The 27570-nt window shown below is 38.3% G+C and overlaps 1 protein-coding gene across 1 annotated transcript in view; it reads right to left on the bottom strand.

Moving 5' to 3' along the window:
- The window catches only part of adam8a (ADAM metallopeptidase domain 8a), a 43120-nt gene extending 16257 nt beyond the window's left edge, over nt 1-26863 (bottom strand). Inside the window, exons 1-18 of the mRNA XM_060854026.1 lie at nt 26782-26863; nt 26148-26257; nt 21698-21774; nt 18866-18944; nt 18700-18776; nt 17096-17279; nt 16890-16955; nt 16019-16087; nt 15219-15388; nt 13939-14020; nt 12726-12880; nt 11245-11422; nt 8832-8921; nt 8007-8202; nt 6072-6174; nt 1888-2068; nt 1251-1328; nt 663-747 (exon numbers count right to left, since the gene is read on the bottom strand). Coding sequence (XP_060710009.1) covers nt 663-747; nt 1251-1328; nt 1888-2068; nt 6072-6174; nt 8007-8202; nt 8832-8921; nt 11245-11422; nt 12726-12880; nt 13939-14020; nt 15219-15388; nt 16019-16087; nt 16890-16955; nt 17096-17279; nt 18700-18776; nt 18866-18944; nt 21698-21774; nt 26148-26257; nt 26782-26833 — 2032 coding nt within the window. The 5' untranslated portion in view covers nt 26834-26863. The remainder of the gene's footprint in view (nt 1-662; nt 748-1250; nt 1329-1887; nt 2069-6071; nt 6175-8006; nt 8203-8831; nt 8922-11244; nt 11423-12725; nt 12881-13938; nt 14021-15218; nt 15389-16018; nt 16088-16889; nt 16956-17095; nt 17280-18699; nt 18777-18865; nt 18945-21697; nt 21775-26147; nt 26258-26781) is intronic.
- Nucleotides 26864-27570: the final 707 nt, after the last annotated feature.

The following is a 27570-nucleotide window of genomic DNA, read 5'->3' as shown; positions in this document are numbered from 1 at the left end:
GCTTGGATCCCACCCAAAGATCAGTCACGCCTTCATGTATAGAAGTTGTCACAGAATCAAAGTCATGAGCCTCAGCTATGGGTACTGAACAAGGCATCAAGCGGAAATGAGGCTGTTCCTATCAGGCTTGTTATAATATAGCATTAATGCTAGCTATGCAGAAATCTGTGTCAGTAGCAGAACATAATTATGGTGAATCATCAAAATTCCAAGAAACCCATACTTGGAACTAAATGTAGTTTCTCAATCTTTTCGGGTTAAATAAATAAAGCTTTTTCAGTTGGATGAAAATGAACATTTTTGAAAAATGAAATTTTCCAGCCTGAAACGTATTGTGTATTGTGAAATCATTATCATAGAATCACAGAAGAGGACAATTCAGCCCATCATATCCATTCTGGCACTCTGAAGTAACCAAAAGTATTTATATACAATCCTGAGTTTGCTAATCCAATGAAATCAAATAATCTCTCATTTTATGATTTAACTTTTTAAAATCAAAAATTATTGTTTACTTCAGAAAGGGACAGTAAATGCAGAAAATAAAAATCCCAAAAGGATATCTCATTTGTAGATATGGGAAATTCTTTCTAGAAGATCTACATTAAGGTTTATGTACATGACGAATCATCTCATTTCTGTGCGGTTGCTTGGATTCTTACCTGTAGATAAGCTACTATTTCGTGTAAGACAATACGGTGGTGCCCAACCTGGATCACAGTGACATTCTCTCTTGTGATTACAAACCTAAAAAAAAATTCAGAACATTAGCAACAATCTCACCAGAAAATGGAATAAATTTACATAGTGTTAAATATAGCTTCTCAATGCCCTTTACCTAAAATGTTCTACAGATCATCTCCTTCAAATGTATGATTGAATATTATTATTAAATTTGCTTCCACTCATTGAGTTCTACTTCAAAATTCATGTAAAATGAAACTTGTCACAGAGTGATTACCAACAGGTGGCAATTCAGCCCAGTCATGTCTGTGCTGAGCAGCCATTCCCAGTCCCCAGCCCTTTGCCATAGTCTGCTGTCTCCCTTTTGGATATTTTGACAATTATCTTGAAGTGTTGGCACTAGTGCCTTCTGTTTGCCAATAGCGCTGCCTTGGAAACAGGCTTCCCCTTACTTAAAATATCAAAACCCTTCATAATTTTAAGATCTCCATTAAATCTCTCATATGCAATTAATGCCATTGAATAGTTTGCATCAAGAAAAGAAAAAGAATTTGCATGAGCCATACCCCATGATTATTACATTTTCCAGAACAGTTTCTTGATCCATAAAGTACAACACTCTGGCAAATACCATGGTAGCAAACCTGGAAAAATATAAGTTAAATAAAATGTATCATTGGGTGCATCAAAATTTTGGCTAATGATTATTGAAACATGCGTTCTGCAAGAGGGATCACAAATAAAGAATCTGCACTTATGTAAAACTTATGATCTCCTCAGGACTCTCCAAAGGACTGCTCTTGAATTGTAATTACACTTGTTGCGAAGGCATAAAACAGCAACCAACTAATTCATAAACAGTCAATTAGTTAAACTACTTCCACTAATGCTGGAATGAAAGAGGAATTTTGATTAAGGCACTCTGTTCTTCTTCAAATTGTCCATAATCAGACAGAGATGATCTTGGTTTAAAAAAAACTATCAGAAAGATAGTAAGTTGGAATGCAATGACCATCCTTAGCTTGTCAGTCTAATTCATGAGAATGTTGGAATCCAATTCCAATAGACCCTGTCTGTTCAGGTGCAAGGATTGTGCCCTGCTGTCAGTTTTCACCAGCAGACTGGTCCTATACCATCTCTACCAAAAAAAATACTCAATGATTTTCCACGGTAGTTCCCGCTATTTTCCACGGTAGTTCTTACCATCCCATCTCCACATTTTGTTCCTAAAGGCACCAGCCCAGGATCAGTCTTTGAATCACTCTTTTCATTTAATGTTGCAATCCTGCACAATTTGTTCCGGGGTAGTTTTACTTCATACGTTGCTTGAGTGATTGGAAATTTGTTTCCTCCAACGCAGTGTATTTTACCACATTTAACATCTCTGCGAAAAAAAACCCAATAAATCCATCATGGAGAATTGAAAAGGATGATATTCTCCAAACCAAGCTCCAACTGATCAAGTGATCAATACCCAGAAGCCACGTGGTTTCCAAGAATTTGAGTAATTTCTTAAAATTTACAGAACTTTATCATGATTTTCTCAATGTTTCATTGGAAACTAAACATTCCTAAACAGATTTGTAGTACAATCTGCTGACTGTAACTGAAATACTTCAATTCTTTGGGTTACAATAGATACAAGACTGTCTCAGTAGTGTGAAGTAGAGGGTTAATTATATCCTTAATTTAAGATTAGTTACAGAACGTGTGTGTGTAAGGACATACCGACATCAGATTATATTGAAGTGCTTCCCAACCTTTTCAGCATTAAGGCACCTTCACTGACACAAAAAGAAACAGCACACCCACTTTTATTCAGCTGAATTAATGTCAATGTTCATACACAAATGGTGCTGAATACCCATATATGCGGTAGCGCGAGGCTATGCACATGCCGCTCTGGGGACTTGAATATGTACAAAGGGGTGCTTGAGGTCAACAGATATTGCCTTCAATAACAGGTCCCGAGGGTCCAGAGGAAATCCAAAGCAGGAATGCAATCTTGATGCTCAGATAAAGCGTCGCTGCTTCCTAAAAATTTCACGCACACTTCTCACTTTGTCACAATATTTGAAATACACTGGTATAACGAACCGGAGGCTGAGTCTGTAAGATTCCTGAAGGGTGTCTTTTTTTTTTACCATCCCTAATTCATAGGTCAAATTTAAAGAAAACATATTAATGTTCACTTACAAATGTGTAGACCTTACCTTACTACATGATCAATGGTGACGTGACCTACAGAAACAGATGAAGGGCTTTTGCCTGAAACATGGATTTTCCTGCTCCTCGGATGCTGCCTAACCTGCTGTGCTTTTCCAGCACCACACTCTCTACAGAAACAGAGGCAAGCCACAATGAGGGACTACACTGAAGGCCAGAAGCAGCACAGTGCTACTGAAGGAGGATGAGGCTGGCCTAGCAATCCAAGCCCAGAAATGGGAGTGATATCTGACAGATGACAGGAAGCAGCTGGTGATGGTCTTCAAGGTTTTCCTCGGCATATTACAGAGGGAACGCCCACACCAAAGCTGAAAAAGCAAGTCCACAGCAAAGAATACACCAAGCAGAGAGGAAAAAAAATCAGTCTGCCACAGTGAGTAAAAACATTCCTGTAGGTAAGAAGTCTTTACTGAGAGAGATGATGGCATGAGGGAGAAAACCTGCACAGTGCTAAGGAACTCTTTATTCTTTCATAGGGTATGAACATTGTTCACAAATTCCACGTTTTGTTGCCCCTCTCTGAGTTGCTTGGCCTTTTCAGGGGACAGTTAAAAGTTAGCCACATTACTCGGTGCACCTGGAGTCACATGTAGCCAGGTTGGGTAAGGCCATCAGATTTCCTTCCCCAAAGGGCATTAACAAACCAGATGCATTTTTATGAAGGTGGTTTCATGATCACCTTTAGGCTTTTAATTCCAGATTTTGGCCATACAGGTAAGGATGGCAAATTTTCCTTCCCTAAAAGGCACATGTGAACCAATGGATTTTTATGACAATTGACAATGGTTTCAAAGTCAGTTTTAAAATAAAAATCTAGATTTATTTAATTGAATTCAAATTCCATCCTCTGTCCTGATGAGATTTGAACCCATGTCCTTAGAGCATTAGACTGGCTCTCTGAATTACTATACAATATCATTGCTTCCCCAAGTATATTAATATTAAAGCAGCATACAGAATGTACAAGAAAAAGCCTTGCCTTTACCAACTGGGTCCTAAGCAGACCATACATTGGATAAACTGGCATCAGTAGTTTAGCAGATATTGTAATTCTTAACGCATCGACAAACAGATAAAGAACAGGTCAATGTATTGTTGTATTCGATCAAAGGTAGTATTGATGCTACTGTCATCAGAAGGAACCACAACAATGTTTTAATTACAAATATTTGACTCCTATTTCAGTTTATGAAGAAATATAGACCATTACAGACCAGGCAAAGATTAATTGGCTTAACCAGGAGTCAATGGAAACCATTTTTTAAAATGTTTTATAAATGATGTATACCTGATGTTTAAATGAAACTTGAAAGAAGAATTCATACAGACCTGCATCATTATAGGGTATAGGGTGAAGCCCTTGTAGATTTTGTTTTTGGAAAAACAGAGTCTTAAAGATGACCTTAGCCCAGGCAGTGCAGGTCACCAGATAGGCTAAACTCCTTGTCAGATGGGACAGAGTTTCCCTGCATCAGTGCACTGACTCTGCCTCGGTTAACCAGTGCACTAATGCCCGAAGGAAGACAAATACCACAAGAGGAGAGGTCTCTGCTCTTGCCATTGCTTCTTGTCTGACTCCAAGCACAGCTGAATGCCACATATTCAGAAAATTGGCATGCTACCTCAAAATGGCATAGCAACAATAGGAGATTTCAATCCACAGCCAGGAATGAGACCAAACACACTGCAACTGTCCAAGAAGTAGCCGCCACTGAGGACCAAGAGGCATTCTTATTGGGAGATTTTTTTTTAACAAAGATAAAATGCTATCCCAGAGAAAATGATCCATTTTGATCCAAAATGAATCATCCCCATTATTAAATGTTCAGAAATTGTTAATCAACAGAAAAATCAAACCAACGGCTGAGATTGAGTTTCATTATAGTCATACTTAAGGCTTCTTTCAGCAAAGAGAAAGCAGAGTGAACTATAGAGCTCTTAGACAGGGAGAATACCTTGACAAAGCTCAAAGTTGAATCTCAAAAGAAGCCTGAAATAATTAAAGTTCAACAAGAATTTGAGGTACCTTATAAAGTCTGCTGGCCTAAAAGCTGTTAGTAGTCACAATGCAATCAAACCTTGGGGACTGATAAAGGGAAGATAACAGAAATTTTCTAAGAAAACAGTAAAGGAACACTAGTGTTCTCACAATTTGACATAACAGAGGGTGACCCCTCTGCCCACCCTCATGGCTTTTATAGCTTCAAAGTCAACTTAATGTCAACTCATGGCACCTACAGGCTACCTTTTCCCTGATACCTACAATGCTCAGTATACATCATATTCAGGTCTCAGGACTCTGGCTGTGATTAAACAAAGTTCTACTTGAAGCCATCAATGGGACTATGAAATGAAATATGCCCCATGATGAGAATGAAAAGTTGTAAAATCAGTCATGGAGTATTAATTCTGTAAATGATAACTCTCAAACTTATGTTAACAGAGTGAAACAGCAAGCACTGATATTTATTAAAAGGTTTTGTCAAAAACACTTAAAATAAAACAAGTTTAAAATATGTTGACATTCTTTTTCTGACAGACCCAATGAGCTTTATGTTCACCATGAGTATGTGATTTTTAAAGACATTTGTACCTATTTTTAAAATAATTCCAAAGGGCACCTTACCTATCCCAAATGTGTGGTCGACTTCCAAAATGGTATTTTGTTTCTCAAAAGGGGTGCCTAACCTCTCCAAAAGAAGTTAGCAGCTTTAGACGTTTCTAGTAAATCATTAGTGCATAAATTATGTTGTGGACATCCCACAAATAGACACCAGACCTTATTGTTGGAAATGACGCCCATTCTCTCACACCACCACAACAGGTGCTGTGTTCTAGGGTTGTGGAGGGAGTGGGGGGGTTTGAGGTACACCACCAAGGCCATTCCTGCAAGGATGGAAAAGCTATTGTCTTTAAGAAAATTCAGGTCTAAATCAGTTTGAGGCCCCTCAGCATTGTTGACTATAGTGTAATAAAATGCCCTGAGGGACTTCAGAGTAGTGTTATCAGTTAAAATTCAACAGAATCCCTTAAAGCATTTAGGTAAAGTAGCCAAGAGCTTGGTCAAAGGGCTATCTGCTGTGACCAATTTAAAATATCAGAGGGGAGGCAACTAGAACATACCTATCAATGGCTCCAAAAACAAAGTTGTTTTTACTTACTTGCTCCGGCAAGCATCATAACCATTTCTAAATGCTTTGCAATGAACGTATTTGTCTCCTCTCATATTCTGTTGAAAGCAGTCATCATGTGCCACCGTAGCACCTGTACAGAGAATATCAGATAACCTATTACTTTCTCCTGATTTTAATTAATGCCTCTCTGAAAATAAATATAACAGATAGTACCTACTGATGTGTGTGTAAAACAGAAAATACGTGAACATTAAAATGATAGGCATAAAAGGTAACATTCTATTATATAATTTGGGAATTATCTCCATTTTAAGAGTATTGACATAAGGTTGTATGGTGTCCTCAATTGAGGTTGCTGCTGAGGTGGACGCATCCTGCTCACATTGGGATGCATCGGTTTCTCACCATTTTATGTCAATGCCATACTTTGTCCAGATGCAGACTAATTATGTGTGAGGGCTACAGCCAATGGATTCCAATGCTGTAGGGAAAGTGTAGGGAAAGCATGGGGCTTCCTCAGCATTTCCAGTGAAGCTACAAAGCTGGTGCAAATTGAAGGATGTTCTATATTTCTGCAGAGTGTGACTTAGCAATATAACAAATTCATCACTTCAACTTTCCTACGACATCATTTGAATTCTCTTAAGAGGTTTTACTGTATTCAGTCACAACAGAGACACCCAGATATGTAGATGAGGAAAAAAGAATAGTTCCAGTGATCAGTGGGCACTCATCAGGAAAGGACTGATTTGGTCCAAAAAAGATGGTCAGGAGAATGCCCTGAACATTCTCCGTCAAATGAATAAAGGTTTTGATAGAGAGGGGGTAGAATGGTTCCTTTTGTGGGAAGAGCATAAACAAAATTTATCAATAAAGATAAAGATAGTCACCAGGAAATCCAGCAGAATTTCACAAGAAACCACATCACCTGAAGGTGGCAAGAATTTGGAATCTGCTAATGGGGAGTGGTTGAAGCAAACAGATTAATGTAATTAAACAAATGTCAGAGAGGAATGGGGGAGAATTGATTATTACAACGGATGAATTAAATGAGGGAAGATGGGAGGATGTTTGAATCCAGAATAAACACGGAATGGTGTGTATCACATAGCTTGTTCCTTTGCAGTATATGCCTTGTAATCCCTTTTAATTCTATTCAGCAACATTCAAAGCCCTTCAGTTTTATTAATTGTGAGCATTCATCTTTCTTTTTGAACTGGTCTTTGCAGTTTTCAGAAGGTAGTCATCTTCCCACTTCTCACAATTATTAACATGATGATTCAATCATATAGCATTGATAATTTGCTTTGGAAATTACAAATGTTAATATCAAATGGGATGTACTCAATAATATGGTGCAATATGGCAAACCTGCCAAGAGGAAAAGCATGGTTGTGGAGCTTCACAATGGAAAAAAAACCTTCGCACATTAATTTTAGTCCTCAACTTGTCCTTAAACAAGCAGATTGCATTCTCAAGTGAATTATAAATTACACCATTATGTTAAAAAGCAGTGGGTTGAACTGTATTGTACCAACTTCATTAAGCATTGGTTTCTCACACAGCATTTAATTCTGTGTTTAGCTGAAGAAGTTATTATAAAATAAGAAAACCATACTAAATGATGAAAAATACTCTTTAAAAATATTAAAGGCTTGATCATTTCCTTATTGGAATCTGTAATTTGATGATTTAAAATAAGAACACGTGCAACCACATGACTTGATGCACCTCAAGTTTATAACAGCCAAGTTGAAGACTCTGCTATTGAGATCCAGAACAGGGCATTCCACAAACTGAAGCTGTCTGAAAAATGACTTAATATGTATCTATTTCAAAAGCTAAAGCATGAAAATGATAATAGGAATAGAGACGAGTTAATTTCAATTGGACTGGAAGATGCTAGACATGAGACAGTTCACATTTTGGTGATTAAGTGAGTGAATTCTTTGTAGTAAGTACCTGTTCCCCATAGAGTAATGCAATGCTGCTCATGAGTAGGGCACTGTCCATTGTAGCAGTAACCTTTTCCATTGCTGCAGGGAGAACCATTCATTTTGAAGGCATCCTCTGAACATTCAGCACTCTCACCATTGCAGTAGTCAGGTAGATCGCAGTCATTTTGTGCGGCCCTACATAATTGTCCTGCTGATTTAATCTGAATTAAAAAAAACATATGACCTGAAGTAACAATTCTCAAAATGAGTAAAATAATTGAAGATGATAAATGAGGTGTGGTCAGCACAGAATACAGATCACAAAACCTGAAAGCTCTGACTTGCAAATGATTCACATAAACATGGTCCAGCAGATAAGAGAGTAAAGTGGTTTATTTTGTACCAAAAGTGCATCTTCATTCATAACAACAAAACTGCACCAGGTTACCACTTCTACATACATCAAAGAATAACTTTAACGCATTTTTATTCCTTATTGCCTGATTTTTCTGTTTCATGAAATATTTTACATTTGCCAATATACAAATAAATAAAAACATGAGCATTAAAAAAAAGTTGTTAACAATTGCATCATTTGTGCCCTGAATACCATTGCAAACTCTTAGCGACATTGGTTGAAGAGTCAAATCTAAACTACACAGACGATATACAATTGTGCCATGCAATCTTTAACAGCCACCTGACCAAGCAAAAGGAATCATGAGTTAACTGCTCATCAGGATCAAGGATTCCCCAACTCTCTCAATGTGGCAGAGCCAGTCTGGATTACAACACCAAATGCATGGACTGTGATTTACAAAACATAAATAGTGGCCACTGGCATTTGTACCTTGCAATTGTGGCAGCAAGCTCCAGCAGCACACTCCGCTCCCTCCTTGAATTTGCAGGTTGTAGCATTACAACAAGGATTGGTGCATTCCTACAAGGTCGAACATCAATCAGTATTAATTTCAATTATTAATTTTAACAAATTTCAACAAGTCCTCAAACTATTACTGTACTTTCAAAAATGAACACTATTACTATGTGACACTTCAAATCAGAAATCATTGGAAAACAACAGGTAGAGCAAAATTTAAGAGTAAATAAGAAATAATTCAGCCGTACTTCCAAATGGATTGTAAAATGATCACCATAATGGCATCGATATGGGGCTCAATTACTCAAAGACTTAGGCATCAAAATATACCATCTGAAATTTCTGTGAGCCACATGCCATTCTGTCAAGGGGATTAATTCTTTCAATCTTACAAAAAGCAGGAAACAGGCTAGTCATGAATCAACAGCTTACTTTTACTGCGCCTGATTATCTTTCCACCAAAGCCCTTGTAACAAAGAAGTCAAACTCATTTTGGCGACATGGTTTTCCTGATCTCACTTTGATATTGCAACAGTTTTAACATAGTTTCCAAGTCAAAACACACACCAGGCTGCTAATTTCCTAATGTAACAGCTTCATACAGCTGGCATTCACTTTCACAGTACTTACAACATTTATCTATCTATTTTCACTGAAAAAGTAAAGAAATACAAAGTATCATTGAAACACATAATTATATGATTTATAAAGGCTAATCTTCTGGATGGATATTCCCACTGCAGAATCTCAACAACCAGGAGCAAACAACCTATTGAAAGTCTACCAATACTCAACTCAGGTTTCTTTGTTTCTTAATATTAGTGGATGGAAAGTAGGGAATAAGAGCCCGTGATTTCCTCAGCAGCACTCCTTGACAGCAGTTTTCCGATCAGATGCATGCACTCTGAAAATGAGCCCTTTATTCCCTCAATATTCAATAGATTTCTCAATCTATAGTACAGTAGTTGATATATGGGACACTCGGACAAGAATAATAATTTGAAAATGATGAATCATTAAGCAGGGGAAGTGGGTGGCAGTGAGAGAAAATTAGCTCAGGATAACCGCAAATTCATTAAGGGGACTGTATATTTTGCACTTGGATTGGACATGTGTTCATACATGCCATTATTTCAAACTGAACAGGAACCTGACAGCAGCAGTAAATACTCCTTTACACAGTTTTTCTATCAATTCTTACATACTACCAAGTAACTGGTAGGAACTTGTAGGAAACTGCAGTTGCAGATCTCTGTAGTTGGGCTAATATTCTATTCTGGGAGTTGTTCAGTTTAGCTTAATTAAGAACACCAAAAGCTCTTCTCCGATTAAACGAAGCAGTAACTTGACATTATCTAGAGTCATAGTCATACGGCATGGAAACAGACCCTTTGGTCCAAACAGTCCATGCTGAACATAATCCCAAACTAAACTAATCCCACCTGCCTGCACTTGGTCCATATCACACCAAACCTTTCCTATTCACATACTTATCAAAGTGTATTTTAAAATGCTGTAACTGTGTGTGCATCCACCACTTCCTCAGAGACTTACTTATGCTACATGCTGTGTAAAACAATTTGCCCCTTGTGTCTTTTTAAAATCTCTCTCCTCTCACCTTAAAAATGTGCCTCCTTGCCTTGAAGTCCCCCATCCTTGGAAAAAGACACCTACCACTAACCCTAGCTATACCCTTTGTGATTTTATAAACCTCAATGGTCACCTCCTAACTTTCTATGCTCTCGTGAAAAAAAGAGTCCCAATCTCTCTTTATAAATCAAATCTTCTGTATCTGAGAACATCCTGTTAAATCTTCTGAATCCTCTCCAGCTTGATAATACCCTTCCTACAACAGGGTGACCAGAACCGCTCACAGTAGTCCAGATGGTCAGGGTGAATTTTTAACTTCTTGCCTCATGTATATTCTTGACATGGTCCTTCCTGTCCTTAAGCACACTACAGACTGGTTGCAGAAACCTGCTCTCCCCTTCTGATAAAAGCATAATACCATTCACCACACTTTAAAATTGTATTTCTTATCTATATAATATGAGACACTTCATTGAGAGCATGGTTTCATATCCTGCTCCTACTTCTATAGCAATGCTGCTCTGAAACTGGCAACATAATTTGACTCATTGTCCAATTTGAGTTCCCTCAGAGTGCCAAACTTCTGGTAGGCACTGTATGAACAAAACTGCCCCTCACATGCCATTGTGTTATGTTGGCTTGCCAATGATGGGCCATTGTCTCTTTTAGGTTGCAGGAGCCTGGTTCACAGAAACATTAACCTACCGTTGTATAAAACAGAGAGTGGATAGTTTAAATGTCATTTTACTATACTACATAAATCTTCCAGACAAGTACTGAATTTGCCTATTACCTCAACAGTACCACAGTCACATTCCTCTCCATGCTCAAGGAACTGGTTCCCGCATGCTGGATTTCCATACAATTCATCTGGTCTGGGACTGTTCAAAAGGCAGTCTGTCATCCTAGTCTCCAAGAAGTGCTGCAGCTCCTGACGGCTGCAACTGCTGAAGCTTTCAGGCAACACTGGCCTGAAAACAAATAAAAGATGAGAACAGGCAAATGAGATCAAGTCTAGATTCACATTACATGCAAACATGTAAAATGGCATTAGATAAAATTTGGATTGTCACAAAATTGGAGCTTTCAGACTGGGCATGTGAAAACAGTTGAGATTTTTGCTTCCAAGGATATAATTGCATTCGAAATGGTTCAGAGAAGGTTGCCATGGGATGAAAGACTTAGTTAACTGAAAGAGAGCAGTTTTACCCATTTCAGTTTAGAAGGAGAAGTGGTGATCTTATTGAAAGATGTCAGATCATGTCGCAACTGGACAGGGTGGATTCCGAGATTATGTTTGTCTGTTCTTGTTGAAGGGATCAGAACAAGGAGTTTGAGAATAAGAGGTTTTGCTTTGAAGACTGAAATGGAGAGAAATGTTTTCTACCAGAGAGTTTCTAATCTGTTGAATTATCTTCCCCAGGAAGCAGTGGAAGATAGGCCATTGAATTTAATCATGGCTGGGTCAGGTAGATTTTTGATAGACAAGATGATCAAGGCCTATGCAGATGGAAAATTTGAGTTAAGGGTCAACCAGAACATTACTGAAAGGCACAGCAGGCTGAAAAGGACAAATAGCCAATTCTTACCCTTCAAATGTCTAGGTCTCTAAAACATTGGTGCCAATGAATGGAAAAGTTTCCTGTAATGCTATGCTCACAGCCTACAACACAGACTCCTGCTCCAAAGTATACTGTTGCTGTTAATTAATGTGCTATTATGCCAATATAATTGGGGCTCTCTCCTTGTTAAGGTTGCAGTTCAAAAACAAAATCCAATTTAAATTTAGCTAATAAAAATAGTTTACATAGAATTTGAAAATATGTCAAACATCATCATTACAATGGAACACTCCCATGGTTGATGATAGTGATAGAAATAATTAGTTAAGTTTATTACAGCTCTTTAAAGAGGTAGCACAGGATACATAAAGGCAAACCAGTGGCTGTAATATACTTAGATTTCCAAAAGGCATTCAATAAGGCACCACACATTAATAAGAGTAGATGGTGTTGGAGGCAGTAATATTAACATGGATAGGGCATTGAATGGTGGAGCAGATTTGAAGTGCCAAATGGCCAACTTCAGATCTTACAGCTTAAGGACTTAAGGATTATCCTATTGAAGAACACAAAACTCTACCAACATTTTCACCACACAGAAAAATTAAAAACTTGAAATCAAACTTAGTTTCTTTTAAATATTTAATCAAATAACATTACGCCAGGAGCAAATGTTCTTGTTCGGGCTTGTTGCAGACAGTTCTGGTCATACCCGGTTTTCTCTGCCATAATACAGCCACCACTGCTTTCCCTTGAGCCAGAGCAACGACAATATGATGTGTGGTCTTCATCATGAGACATGCCGAAATTGTGACCCATCTCATGTGCAATTGTGGACGCCAAGCCTAATGGGTTTGAACTGTGGTCCTGCATATAATGAATAGAATTGTTACAACTCTTATCATCACAACTACAAGTCCAAGCCACGATTCTTGATTAGGCTTAGAAGCATTATGGCATTGAATAACTTCTGTTATGAAAATACATGGACACAAAGCAATGACTGAAAATGATGGCATAGTTGAAACTGTTTAACTCCAAAAGAAAGAATAGGACAGAGACAGGCAATTGGGCCCAACAGGTTTATTTATATTTGTATTGTGTACAAACTTGCTTCTACCATTATCAACAGAGGCTTCTATTCTGCTCTCCTTCTTACCAAACTTGCTCTTCAATGTTTCTTTGATAATCACTGTAACCACTCCAAGTAGTAGCAAATTCTACACTTCAACCATTCACTGCAAAAAGCTCTTCAAATTTATTTGTGACTATCATATATTTATGTCTCCCACAAAACCGACACTGTAATTCCATCAGCTAACTTGTGACATTTTATCACAGTAAAGATAAACACAAAAGATTTAAAAACAAGTTGCCCTAGTTCTATTGCATCATAAGGCTGCAGCGAGAGCGAGAGACAGTGGTGGGTTCAGCTAAGGGTCACCACACGCCTTAGACTAGGAGGGAGGTGGAGAGAAGAATCCTTCGTGGTGACCTCAGCCAGTATGAGAATTGAACTTACATTGTTGGTGTTACTCTAGATCACAAACCAACAATCTAGCCAACTGAGCTAACTAACCCTTAATCATAATTCTATTGCTCAGGCAGTCATATAAATTCACTTGGAGTTTAATTTCTTCAGTTGGACAATTAAATGGAAAATAATGAAAATAAGGAGATCCACAGGATGAAAGTGAAAAACTGGCATCTGCAATTTTAAGAGATTTGAATGATCTTCCTGTTGGTTGCTTGCACCAATAACACTACCACTAAAAATGAAAGCTGTAGGCTTTTATTTTTAGAAGGATTTTTATTAAATTCAAATATTTTGTAATTCTATAAATTATGCTTTTAAATTATGATTTTTGAAAATGGGGGAGCTTTCATTTTTTGTAATTGTAGAAAGTGCCATGAAGGTAACTTACCTCATTCACTCCACCAGACTGAAGGGTGCACATTGCAGATTTTGTTGCCAGTCCAACAGTTGTTCCTTCAAAACCTTTTCCACTGAAAGGATAGATATTTAATGGTAGCTTTCAAATTTCCCTTGCAAATATTAATGGCATTATGATAATGGCAGTCATTTTGATCATACAAAAGAAACTTCAGACACATTCCTGGAAACATGGAGAGAAAAGATTTGGAGGGATAGGGGCCAAAAGCAGGCATATTTTAGTTTAGGAAATCTCTTCAGCATGGTGAGGTTGGGCCAAAGGGCCTATTTCCGTGCTGCATGACTAACTGCTAAATCAGCACTGACATAACTAAAGCTGCAGAGCCCCTCACTACACACACACACAATTAGAAACCAGAGATTGTTCATGCTAAATCAATATAGGGCCATAACTGTATTATGACGTCTTTGGGAGGTGGACAAAACTGCACTCATTACCCATCCCTTGTTGTCCTTTCTCCTGTTGCAATGCTTGTGGTAATGCTGTTCCTACAATGATATTAGTAAGGGAATTATAGAATAATGAAAAAGGGTTGGAGAAGTATGTCCAAATCAGGGTGCTGTGTGTCTTGGTGAGGAGATGGTAGTGATAATATTCCCATGACATTGATGTTCTTTTCCTTCTCAACAGTGAAGAAGGTGCTGTTGAAATTAATTTAAGTTATTGTCTTGAATCCCATAGATCAAACGTAATGGAAGGAGTGTATAAAAATGAACCCGATGACAGAGGTGTCAATGAAAAGAACAGCCTTATCCTGGAATGCATCAAAATTTTTGATGGTTGAGAAGTTGCATTTATCCAAATAAGTGTTCCCTATTCCATTGACGTCAACTTCTAGACTGTGGTAGGCTTTGAAGAGTCATGAGGTATCCCATTATATTTGAAATTTTCATCAGTGAACGGGCTCCTGGCATCATGACAGGGGCAGGAGGAGGGTTGGATTCATTGATGAACAATCAACAAAAGTTAGACAGAAGACACTTCCCAAGTCCTGTATAATATTATTTAGGTATGACATGATAAAGCATCTATTGCTTAAAGAGTTATAATGTGGGCTCTTATTAAATCACATGGAAATAATCAAAAATGCAATAAATTTCTGAAAGGATCTCAGTATAGCCCCTTCTGTAAAAACTAATCTAATCTTTAGACCAAACATAGTAAAATTGCTCTTATGCACAATTGACTGTTCATAGTACACTAACAACCATGGCTTTTTGATTTTGGTGTTTATTTTTAAAACTACATACGTGACAAACTGTGCGTTATCATGCCTCTTCTTTAACAGGAGCTCCTTGCGACGCCATTTGAGAAAGTTGTCAAGAGTGATATCAGGATTTGAGCTGACAGCAATTTTGTCAGAATAGGTCCACACTTCCATTCCGACCAGTGCTACACGGATATTCAATGATCTGTACAACTAATGGAAAACAAAGTGAGAAAAAAAACAGAATAACAAACTGCAATACAAAGAATTAAATATTTATTAAAAATATTCTACTATTATTTAGAGTGGCAATCATTTTACTGGGTTGAAAAGGATATCTAATTATATAAACTCTTGCAGCTAAAAGAAAATAATTTCATTGGTCATTTTCAATCCTTGTCAAATCAAATGCTCCACATTACATTTGTCTAGTTTTTCTTTTGCTATTTGTAAGAATAGTTTGTCTTTGTGAAATTTGTTAGCATATTTGACCTTTTGATATTAATCTATATTCTTGTCACATTTAAAATGGTTTTGTTAGTTCCAGTGAAAAGTCCCACTTATAGTAATGATTTCCTTATTTTTTAAAAGACACAGTCAGAGAAACACATAGACATAGACAGATAGACAAATCAACTGCATCTTTTATTTGTCTTTCCATCAACATTTTCTTCAAGCTGTGCAGTCACTTGGAGCGTCCACGTATGCCAATCAGCACATGGATGTATTGACCTCTCGTTCTAGAGGCTGAAGTAGGACAAGGACATGAGAGATCTGTGCAACAGCAGGAAAAATTGAAGCGAATGTAACTTGCCACACCCCGTAAAATAAAATGATTATTACCTTGTCTACATGATTCACTACTTCCATCATACGCTGTCGAATCATGACGAGGTCTCTGAATTTTTTATACTGAAATAAAGTAAAAAGTGACCTCAACAGACCATCAACCAAAATGTTTTCCAGAAACCTACTTAAAAAGAAAAAAAAAATCTCGCCACGTTCCCTTGATACAAAAATCACTACATTTATTTAGCAAGCACTGTACTGTCTCAACATGATTATTGTTTCCTCTCACTATTTAATTCAAACATTTACTGACATGATGGATGTGTCTGCGGCTTCAAACTTGGATGATATCTGCCAACACCAAGTTCTACACTGATGGGGAAACAGTACAAAGCGAACCCATCTTAAAAGGAACAGGTTTAACTTATTACAATTATACTCTTCGACAATCTAGCAGGGCTCTTGTGCTGCAGTAGTAATGCCCTTGCCTCTGAGGCAGGAGGCCTGGATTCAAATCTTACCTGCTCCAGGGGTGTGTAACAACATTGCTGAAAAAGTTGATCAGAAAATATCTCAATAATTAGTGACAAGGATTTTTCACACAAATACAGGACCGTAGGAAACAATCAACCTTACGACTCAAATGATGTTTTTCAGAGATTTGTAAAATCACAAAATTATTAATAGTTTTCAAAAAAGCTTGAAAGATTTTATAACTACACTAACTTTCAAGCTCGTGGGGAGTTTTGAAGAATGTGAATCACATGGGTCCTGGAGAAATATAATACAATGTGTAAAACTTCAAAAAATAATGTCAGAATGATCATTTGGAAACATAGCTATCCTTTGAAATCGATACTGAAAGATTTTGCGAGTTAATAAAACTCAAGGCAACTTGTGAAAGAGTATCTTGATTAAGATTTACCTCAGCATTGTCAATAACTAAGTAAAGTTCCACATAAAGGGTGCTTTGTGAAGCCTTTGCAGATCCCTAAACAAAAAAAGTGGAAAATTAGGCAATCTGAATGCAGTTTATAACATGAAAAAAAATCACCATTTCTCACATATCCAAATGTTTTGCTCATCATAAAAGTATCACAAACATGCATATAGTTCACAGGAATGATATACCCTGCCAAGAGGTTGATAAAGTGCTGCCATTTTAGGTCCATGGTCATAAAGTGTCAAGTTGCGTGTACTGCACGATCCCCGTTTCACTCTCAGATGCTCCTGTCTGTACAAAGCATGTTGCCCAGTTTGAGTTCCTTCCAAAGGTTCAATGAGGTAGACATTACTCCCAGCCATGAGCGCACCCCTGGAAAGCAATATTAATAAGCATATTGATCCCAACTCCATGAACGCTTACTTCAGTTTATTAAAGAATATTTAAAGGTTTCAAAAGTTAGACAGAGGAGAGAAGGTCCAGAAGGAACACATTTTATTCAAAACACTCTCCTTTTTGTAATTAGAATTTTTTTCCTGGATTTGAGGTACTTCATTTTGCCAACCTAAAAGGCATATTGGGAATGTCAATTCTGAAATTACACCCTGCAAGGAGCAAGGAAAACAACTTTAAAATTGCCCCAAAAGATTATTCTCGCTCGGTTTGACCAAGCCCTACAATTACCATGAAATTTATTATTAGATGACTGCATAGTTCAGTTGGGTCTCAGTTGTTAACCAGAGGATTCAAGGTGACTGGCAAAAGAATCAAGGGGAGACGAGGAGAATTATTCTTAATGCAACAATTTACGATGACCTGCAATGATGAGCTGAATGTCCTCCTTTAACACGATTCTTTGAAATATACCATTTCTCTTCATAACAGAGACACAATAAATGCTTCTTCAATAAGACTTCTGTTGCTGTTTGAGCTTGAAATGTTAAAATTTGCATTAGTTTTGAGAACAATTTTCTGATGAAAATTATATTTGGTGTATTACACTTAAAAAATCAAAAACATTTTGTACAGACATTAATTATTTAAAACCATTTTCTGGTTCCCCTCATCTAGTTATAATGAACAGTAATAACTCTTGTGCTAGCTAATGTAAGATCATTTGCAAATCCTCCTCAGCATAGCTTAAATCCAAATGAATTATAGTTCTTATTTTTGGTGGGTATGAATGAATTATTATTTCAGTCTTTCTTGAGCAGTTTTATTGTTCAATCTGCAGCTTTGTGAATGCTTCTTTTAAGACAATTTCTATTGTTCACTGTGAAACCATGTTGGCAAAGCTCCATAAATTGGCAGTCATTTCCTTGTGCCAATGTACTGTACCTTGTACAGACTGATCCATTACTCCCTTCTAGTCACCCATCATGTCACTACTGTAACTCAGAGGCTGTCAAAACTACAGCATTTTCCAAAGTTTTAAAAAAGGCAAGCCACTTTATTCTTTAACTCAAGGCTTCCCTATCATGTGCAAGTGTCAGTAGAGCTACACTGATTATAATTTAATTGGGAGACAAAGTTATTAATTAAATTCAGCTTCAACTGTTGGAGATGCATCTCATTGGACTTGGTCTGCTTACAGGTGGAGCTTCGGAGTGTTTGGACTTTTTCATCTGGAAAGGGAGAACACCATTTGGGCCCAAACCTGAGCTTTCCATTTAAAGCAATAAGGATAGCCGTTGATGTGCTGAACAAATATTCTGGGTTCTTAGAGGAAATAGCAGTAGGATAATTACCAATGAAAAAGGCAGTTTTATGTAGTAAGAGCATTACATTATACCTGAGTCCAGTACAGGTGCTGATACTGACAGAGGAATCATTGATGCCTTCAATAACACCATGATAATTACAATGATCCTGCAAATTAAAATATTAACAGCATTATAAAATATTACATACTTTAATGTCAAATGATCACTGCAATTAAATAAATGGCAGAGGAATACCAGAGATTGTGGCGTGGCTACCACTTCAGTTCCATTTTCCAAGTAATGTGTTTCAGAATAATGATCGACCAGAAGACCCCTGTTAAAGCACAAAATAAATAAGTTGGAGTTTAAGGAATTTCAATAAGAGTGAGTGTTGCGGGAGCTCTCTACATTCAAGCATCCTCACCATTTTGAAATCAACATCATTAGATTGATTTAGATTAGTAGTCATTCTGTAAAATTCCACTTCCTTCCTGCTTGGCTTTGCCTAATCATCAGCTCTTCATCTACTCCTTTGACTCCCACAACAGCTTCAAGCTTAGTGGTATACTGCAACATGAGTGCTGGCCCCTTCATTTAGTTATATTAAAATGAAGAAAGCCCATCAACCTAACAGACAAGTGGACAATACCAAAAGCATGAAAGGTCTTTGATTCTAATTTTGAAGGTTTCATTCATTGTTCATCAGAATATGAATAGAAATGTGCTTAGGACTGTCCTCTAAATATAAAAGCTGCTGGCCTCTGATCTGGTCAAAGAACTATAATAAATAGTAACTCAACACCAACAGTTTAGCAGAAGCAATGGTTACTAATTCATTAGGAGGGCCATAGAAGTTGCAGTGTAGCCTTAAGCAATCACTGACATCAGTAACTGTCCACAGAACAGATCATATTTACACTTTGAGATACGACTTTTAAGAATATTTGTTATGTTTGGCCAACACTCTTCCATTTACACATTTATTGACAACTAGATATGTATTTCCCTTGAATCTACAGAATACCTTTAACATTAGGAATGAAATGATCAAAGTGGCTTCACAGAGGCATAAAAAATAAACTGAACTAGAAGAGACGTGAACAAAAGCTTGGGTGAAGAAGTGGGTTTTTGATGATGTCTTAAAAAGGATGAAAGGGAAGTGGAGAGATGTGGGGATTTCCAGATTGTGGAGCCTCAGCAGCTGAAAGCATGGCCCAGATCATGGATCACATCCTGGCACCACTTCACCAGGGGTGAGGTGAAGGAGTGTGAGATTTGAGAGAGGCCAGACTCAGAGAGACTGTCACTGTTCAGACAGTGACACTGGATGTGGAAACGGGATCAGCAAATAATAGTGCCATTGAATGTATTATAAATTTGGAAGTTGGAGGATCAGAAGTTAATGCCAATCAGGAATTAGGACTAGGGTAATAACTGAGGTAGTGTTGAGATGGACAATTTTACATGAGCTGAGGATTAGGAGCTGCTCTGAATGGTTGTGAAATTAACAAATTTTTGCAAAATGGGTTGATGGGATGGATAGAGGTGAGAAATATGGCCAAGGTGGAATTTGGTGGTCTTAGTAATGGACAGCTACAGGATTGGAACCTCAACTCAGAATTACATATGACACTGAGGTTATGAACACAGTCTGGTTAAATTAGGGAGAGGAAGTGTGAAGCAATGGTGTGGAATTTCCGTACTACTTATGCTAACCAAAGGTTTCGTCTTCCCAGCATTCAGGAGAAAGTTCCGGGCGCTCCATGGCTGAGTCTCAGAACAGAAAGTGTGTAGAGGGGCAGGGTGTGCTGGCAGTCATCTTTTCTTCCCATGCTCCCAGTGAGCCTCCAGTGACACCCCATCCACTATGCTTAAATGGCCCATTCAAATCACTCCACTCTGTTGATATCAGTTAGGTCTCTTTACACTTCTGTCTCAGTACTATTTTCCCAAACTTCTACTGTCATGGTTCTCCATAATTTTCAACTCCTCTGAATTTTATTCCTTCCCACGAGATATAAACAGTTATTATAGTTATCTTAAGTTCCTCTGTCTACATGTTTAAAGTGACTGTGTCAATGCTTCAGTACACTAGTCTCTACTTCATTCTGTCATCCAGATTAAGTTTGTGACCACATTTCCTGTTTTATTTTAAACAGCCTTCCTTTTCAATACTGCTATCTCTGAAAGACAATGCAGACAAACTGTTAGCCAACTTGTTGCATCCTTCACTCACTTATAAAGTGTGTATATTTTGACAAACTTCAAGAAATGCTCATATTGGAGAAGGTCACAGAATTACTAATATGGCACACAAGTTAGAATGATCAGCATTGTTCTTTCCTTTTGCACCTTTCTGCCCCCCCCCCCCCCCCCCCAGGGAAAGCATAAGCTGTTCACCTGATGCTTTAGAATGAACTTTATTTTAATCTGTACATAACCCAGATAAAGTTTATTCCATTCATGCAACATATCCTTGAGTTAGAACAGTGGTTTACACCTGACCAATATTTGTTTCCAACGCAGAACTTACTTCAAACTATTAGAATGAGAATGGGACTAGTTTATTTTTAAATTGATTTTCATCCCAAACTTGCTCAGAGCCACGTCATTTTGGTGACTAAATGGCTGCGCAATTCATTTGTGCTGGTTGACAAGAGTTAACAGAAAATACAAATTAAAAAATTATTAAGAGCCATCTAGACTCGAAACGTTAGGTTGCTCTCTCCCCACGAATGCTCTCTGACCCAGTGATTTCGAGCATTTTGCTTTCATTGAAAACAAAATATCAACTATTTGCAACGTTAGAATCAACTTGTATCTAGATTGCTCAAAATAAAGCAATTGAGTACCACCAACGTGTGGACGTACACCACTGTGCACTCATCTCAATTTTGCCTGAAAAGGTCACAATGATGAATTAACTAGTGTGACCTCAAATACAAATAAGTATCCAAGGCTTACAAAGCAATGGCACAGACTTTCACACAGCAATGCAAGTATCTCAAAATAGTCCTACTCTCTGAAAATAGATTAAAAGAAAGCAGCCCATAATGGGACATTGTTAAAGGGAGAGGTCAATCTTACCCATTCTTCTCAAGATGAACATAGACTTCTTTTCCTTCCAGATTTACAGAATAAGTCACTTTTTCAGGGTGGATAATCTGAATAAATGGAGGAAGAAATGAAACATCATCATTCTCAAAATCAAGATAATTTCTCGCTGTGCAATGTTGCACAGTCGGGTAACAATCACAATCTCTGGAGCAGCAACTTGATGATATGCTACTTCTGTTCAACTCCTGGCAGTATCTGTGGAGAGAAAGCGAAGTTAACTGTTCTTCACTCACTGGTCTTGAAACATTAATTCTATTTGTTTCTGATTTCCAGCATCCACAGTTCTTTGGTCCTTTTGTTTAGTGTACCATAAATGGTACACTATGTACCACAAATCTTTCTGTAGTAGGAGGAATGGCCTAATCCTGCTGGTCATGTATCAGGTTTTTCTCTGTGCAGATTGGCTGTCATGTTTCATAAGACCATAACAAATAGCAGGAGTAGGCCTGCTCCACCATCCAGTAAGATCATGGCTGATCTGATTGCACCTTGAACTCTAAAGAGCTGCCTCTCCATAATCCCCAATACCCTTTTAGATCAGAAAGACCTGGGTAACTCAGCCTTGAGTACATATATTGTTCTGCCCATAATGCAAGTGTTGACACTTCAATAGAACTTAATTAGCTGTACAGCATTTTTGAATGTCTTTGGATTGTGAAAGGTGCTATACAATATGCAATTATTTGCTTTCTGTGGATTGCAGGCGCCATCTCTGAATTACTCCAGATGGTCCTTGAGCTCCTGGGCAATTTCATTACTTGCTTTTTCTATTTATCCCAGTGTCTTGGCCAATATTTATTACTCAACCAGCACCAGAATAGATTCATTCAGCACATTGATGCCTATGTGGTCTTGCTGTGTACAAATTGTCTCACAGGTGCTAATAAAAAAAAGCAAGTTATCACTTAAAGGTTGAAGAGGAATATCTACCCCATGACTGTTACCTACCAACTCGCCAATCTTGGAAACAAGCAATTCCTGGTTATTTCATCAAGTTCTTCCTAACCTTCAGTATTCCAACAAAACCAATCCCATTTTTCTCCAATTATGAGGAGCCTGAAGCCAACTGCTCATCCGTATTGGTTTCTGCTTTCCTGCCTCCCTGTCCTAATTTATAAAACTGAACATTTGATTTGCTTGTTCTAGAACAAAAAACAACTGAATTGTCTTCCTGCTTTTAAAAAGTGTGTATATAGCCCTTACACCTCTCCACCACTACAAGTTTTAGAACGTTTAATCCTTGTGTTACAGCTTTCTATTTCTAATGAAAAAATAACACACTCGGCTGGATTCTTGAGAAGGTGATGGAAGCGTGGAACTCCAGCTTGGTCTGGGGAGAGCTTGGTGTTGCTTCTCTTTGGGTGGGCCTTTCCTTCCTCATTACATAACACCAAGGACTTGAGAGGACAGTAGTGGGATCTTTCCCCGGAGTCGGGGCCCCTTAGGGCAGACTGGCAGCTCAATAAAATGGCAGTACCAACAGGAGGCACTAATCAGTAAGAGACTAAGATAGCTTGTTGCTGGATCAAAGACCATGGGTGTGTGATGAAGGAAAGAAGGATTGAATCCCAGTGGGGTCCCTCCACCCAGCTGCTTTCTAACGCTGTGTCATTCAATTAAGCATCAAGTACTTTTAAATAAGAAACATATACCTACCTCATCCCAAAGATTTCCAACTCTGCAAGCTTCCCCCTCCTCCCCTGGTTTAATTTTCATGTTCCTTACATGGCCAGTCTCCCATGTGCTCAGGATTTATATTCAGATCCTTAAGTGGGCTTTCCACAGTCTTTCCCATAATGGGCTAAATCATAGTGGAGATGGCAAGATGAGGGTGGGGGCACAGTCCTCAAATGGCACCAACCTAGCACCTATAATCCTTCATCAGACACACTGGGGCAGGGAGGTAATGAGATTCTAATCCATTTTTCTCATATTTAGATTTCATCTCACACTTATCGGCTTAGTCTCTTAATTTGTCTGCATTCTGAGGATTCACAGCCCCCTTTACAGGAAAAGCACACTCCTGGTTTTAGTGCCATTTGCAGTTTCTTGTCTTCTTGATATCCATATCCAGATAGGTTTCATATATTGATACTGAAGGTTCCAGCATTCACCGATGTAAGACACCATTACTTACAGCCATTCAGACAAAGTACTTCCATTAGTCACGATTCTGTTGTTTTGTCCCTTCTAGCAGCATTCTTTATATTTTTAAAGCCAATCAAGTTGTGGACATTGCTGGCAAAGCTACAATGTTTTTACCCCCTCCTGATAGCCCATGGGAAAAAGTGATGAGCAATCCTTGTGATGAAGATACTTTCTCGTTGTGGTTTAATACAACAATATGGCTTCTGAGGTGGTTGCAGAGGGTGGTAACAAGTCAACCACTGTGCTGAGGGTCTGGAATCACACATAGGACAGACTGGATAAAGATCTGAGGTTTCCTTCATTATTAGTAAATCTGAAACATTTTATATGGTCACAATGGCTTTCTATTCCAAATTTTTAACAAAAAAAATTAACTGAATTTCCCAAGTTACCATGGTGAGATTCAAATATAAGTCTCCAGATCATTAGTTCAGGTATCTCTTTTATTAATACAGTAATAAATGGTCCAATGTGCTTTTAATAACCCTGCTTTTGTTTAATTAGCAAACCTCAAACAGTACTGTATTGAATTACTTTTTTTTATAAAATGTGTCCGATTTTATTTTATATTTGTTAATAGCATGTAGGTGTCACTGGCTAGACCAGTATTTATTACCCATCCCTAATTGCCCAAAGGACAGTTAAAGTCAACCACATTGCTGTGGGTTTGGAGTCACATGTAGGCCAGACCATGGAAGAACAGTAGATTTCCTTCCCTAAAGGGACCTTAGTGAACCTTCGAGAACCATCAACAGTTGGTACACAGTCACTTTCAGGTCAGCATTAAAATTTCATTCTCCCCCATGATGGGAAGAATCAAACACACATTCCCAAAACATTAGCCTGAGTTTCTGGATTACTAGTCCAGTGACATTATCATAATACCACCTTGCCTTTTATCAATCTGTGTCAAGAAGTGTGGTGCTGGAAAGGCACAGGTCAAGCAGCATCTGAGGAGCCAGAGGATCAACGTCCATCCTGATGAATTGATTATGCCCGAAACATTGATCCTCCTGCTCCTCGGATGCTGCCTGACCTGCCGTGATTTTCCAGCACCACATTTTCAATGCTGACTCTCCACCATCTGCAGTCCTCACTTTCTCCAGTTTTATAAATCTGCATTGGCTGTCCTAAGTTAACTAGGTTTTCCAGGTAGCTATACACTTGGCCTTGCTTCCAGAAGCAGATCCATTGTGGATGTTTGTCTCACTCGTCCACAGTTACATATTGGACCCCTTTGTTTATAGGACCATGCTACAGGTCACTTTCCAAGCATCTGGCAAAACTTCAATATCAAACATTATTTGAAAGATTGCCACCTAAACCTCAACATTCTAATTTCCCTCCCGTTATCTTTCACTGGAGCGGCAGTGGTGTATGTGGATCTTGGCCTGGCGCCCGCCGCTTCTATTTGTTTTCTTTTACTTTTGCTCTTTTTCTTTTTTTTTCTTCTTTAAAGAAAGTTTTTTTTGGCTTCTTTGACAAGGTGATAGTGGACCCAGCCTCCTGAGCACGTGCAGCAGTGGTAACAAATGAGTTGGCTGCTCCTGGCATTTGGTGGAGCATGCTCGAGGAGCCAGACCAGAACTCCAGGCTAGGCCCAGGGAGATCAGATTTTAAAACCTGGACTTTCTCCTTCTATTTTGGATAAGGATTTTCAGAACTGGACATTTTTCTTTTTGTTTGATTTATTTTATTTCTTCTCTTTTTTTAACAAAATTCTGGTTTTATATTCTAAGATGGCAACTTTGTACACTTTTCACTGTACTCCTGGACTTGAGTACACGTGACTACAAGATCTAGTTCTCTTTCTACCATCAGGGAATCAAAGGTCAGCTGCGTACCACTAGGAATTCTTTGCTGAGTTTCATGTAGGAAACCTTCTGTTTAAACACACTGTTATAATTGCTTTTAGATGGCCCTCAGAATTGAATGGTACAAGACTGAATGGTCCAAAAAGTTGCCATGTCTAGTTTATCATCGAGCAAGGAGACTCTGACTAACTCACTGCTCTGTTCTAAGCTCAGGTTTCTTTGGACCACAGATATTAAGTTAAGTCAACATCATATACCAAAGTTGAGGCCTTCCTGGCCAGAATACCTTGGCTGCTCATTACCTTAACTAGCTTCCCCATACTTCCTTCTTGCTTTACATCTGTCTCACTTACATTGTCCTGTTTCTGACTGCTCTAACCTGACTCCCCCAGTCACTTACAGAAGTTCCACACATTTACTGTAATCATGCCCTTAAGTGTGGTGTATTATATCCTCACCTCTGAGGGGGACAGGTTCCTTTTCGTCAGGATGCTGTTCACTAAACGAGGTTTCACTACTTCATACTTCATCACTCCCGGAAGCGGGTCAGACCCGGGAGAACAAGCAGCTGCAGAAAGAAAATAGCAATTCAGCGGGTTAGGGACAACCACATTGTGTATCTGTAACTAATTAATAACACTGCAGTAAAAGTTTCATTGAAATGCATAACAAACAAATTATAATTTAATGGCAAATCTGTCAACCATCAGTGTTTCTTTAACATTTAAGATTTGTGCGGATGATTGCGGATATATACACCCTATAAAATACAACACTAGTGTAAAGTCCTAAACATCAAGTAGGTTTATCTCCCCTAATAAATCTGGTGATATTAAACACATTTCATTGACGAAAAAGCAGATATGCCAATTGCAGATCTACTTAGGAGATGGTTTCCAAAATAGTTTGCGAAGAACGTATTCACTGTTTAAAGTTTTAACAGTTGGCTTTAATAATAGGATCAGCAAACGGGTTAGAGGGATGGAGTCAAGAGTAAATTTCAATACAACAACTAAACGAGTTTTTTTTAAACGAAACTCTACTTCTGTTGAATATGGCACATCCACAAATAATACAATAATTTAAACTCACCATATGTTGAGCATACGATCAATGAGACGTGAATAAGAAGAACCCACTGCATTCTGCTGTAAAACACAGCTCTCTGTCTCCTTCTGGGTACACCGTTAACTATCCCTAAATGTAGATCACTCACTGTTACACTAAGACTGACTCACTGACACAAGCCCCGCCTGGCTGTAGGAATGTTCAACATTAATCCAATCAATCGACAGGACCCAAATTAGTCATGAGTGGGTGGAGGTTAGAGTGAAACTTAGGTTTCACCGCTTTTTTTAAGGGTAAGATTTGTTTCTTGACCGTTTTCTTTAGCGAGGCGGTAGTTCTAAAAGGTGTGTGAAAGGGTGGCTCTGACTGTGAGGAAAGAGGGGCTTGGAGGTGGAGAGTGGACACCAGGGGAGGGAACGGTTCTTTAAAGAAAGAAGTTTTGAGGTTAGGGTAAGTCAGAAATAAAACAAAAAAAAGTCAGAAATAAAACAGACAGAATGGGATCCAGATCCACACCCATTCCAGCTCCAGTTTGAAAATAGTTAAGAAATATTTTGAGCATAATGCTGATCAAACACTCAGGAAGAGGCTACAGATCAATTGAGTTTTATTTTCAAAGGACTCCGCTCCTCAGTGCTTTTCAACTTGTAAACAGCACTTAGCCCTTGGTGAGAGCGTTTAGCATAAGTTGTTACAAAACGTTCCTGATGCTGAGAATAGGAAAGCCAGCGGACCCTTATAACACATCACGCCCCATATTACAGTGAGGACAGCAGCTTTCCCTCAGATGCAGAGAATTTGTCTGGTGCGACT

The sequence above is a fragment of the Hemiscyllium ocellatum genome, chromosome 43 (genome assembly GCF_020745735.1).
Source record: "Hemiscyllium ocellatum isolate sHemOce1 chromosome 43, sHemOce1.pat.X.cur, whole genome shotgun sequence".
NCBI lineage: Eukaryota > Metazoa > Chordata > Chondrichthyes > Orectolobiformes > Hemiscylliidae > Hemiscyllium > Hemiscyllium ocellatum.
This window is presented reverse-complemented; position numbering and strand designations above follow the sequence as displayed.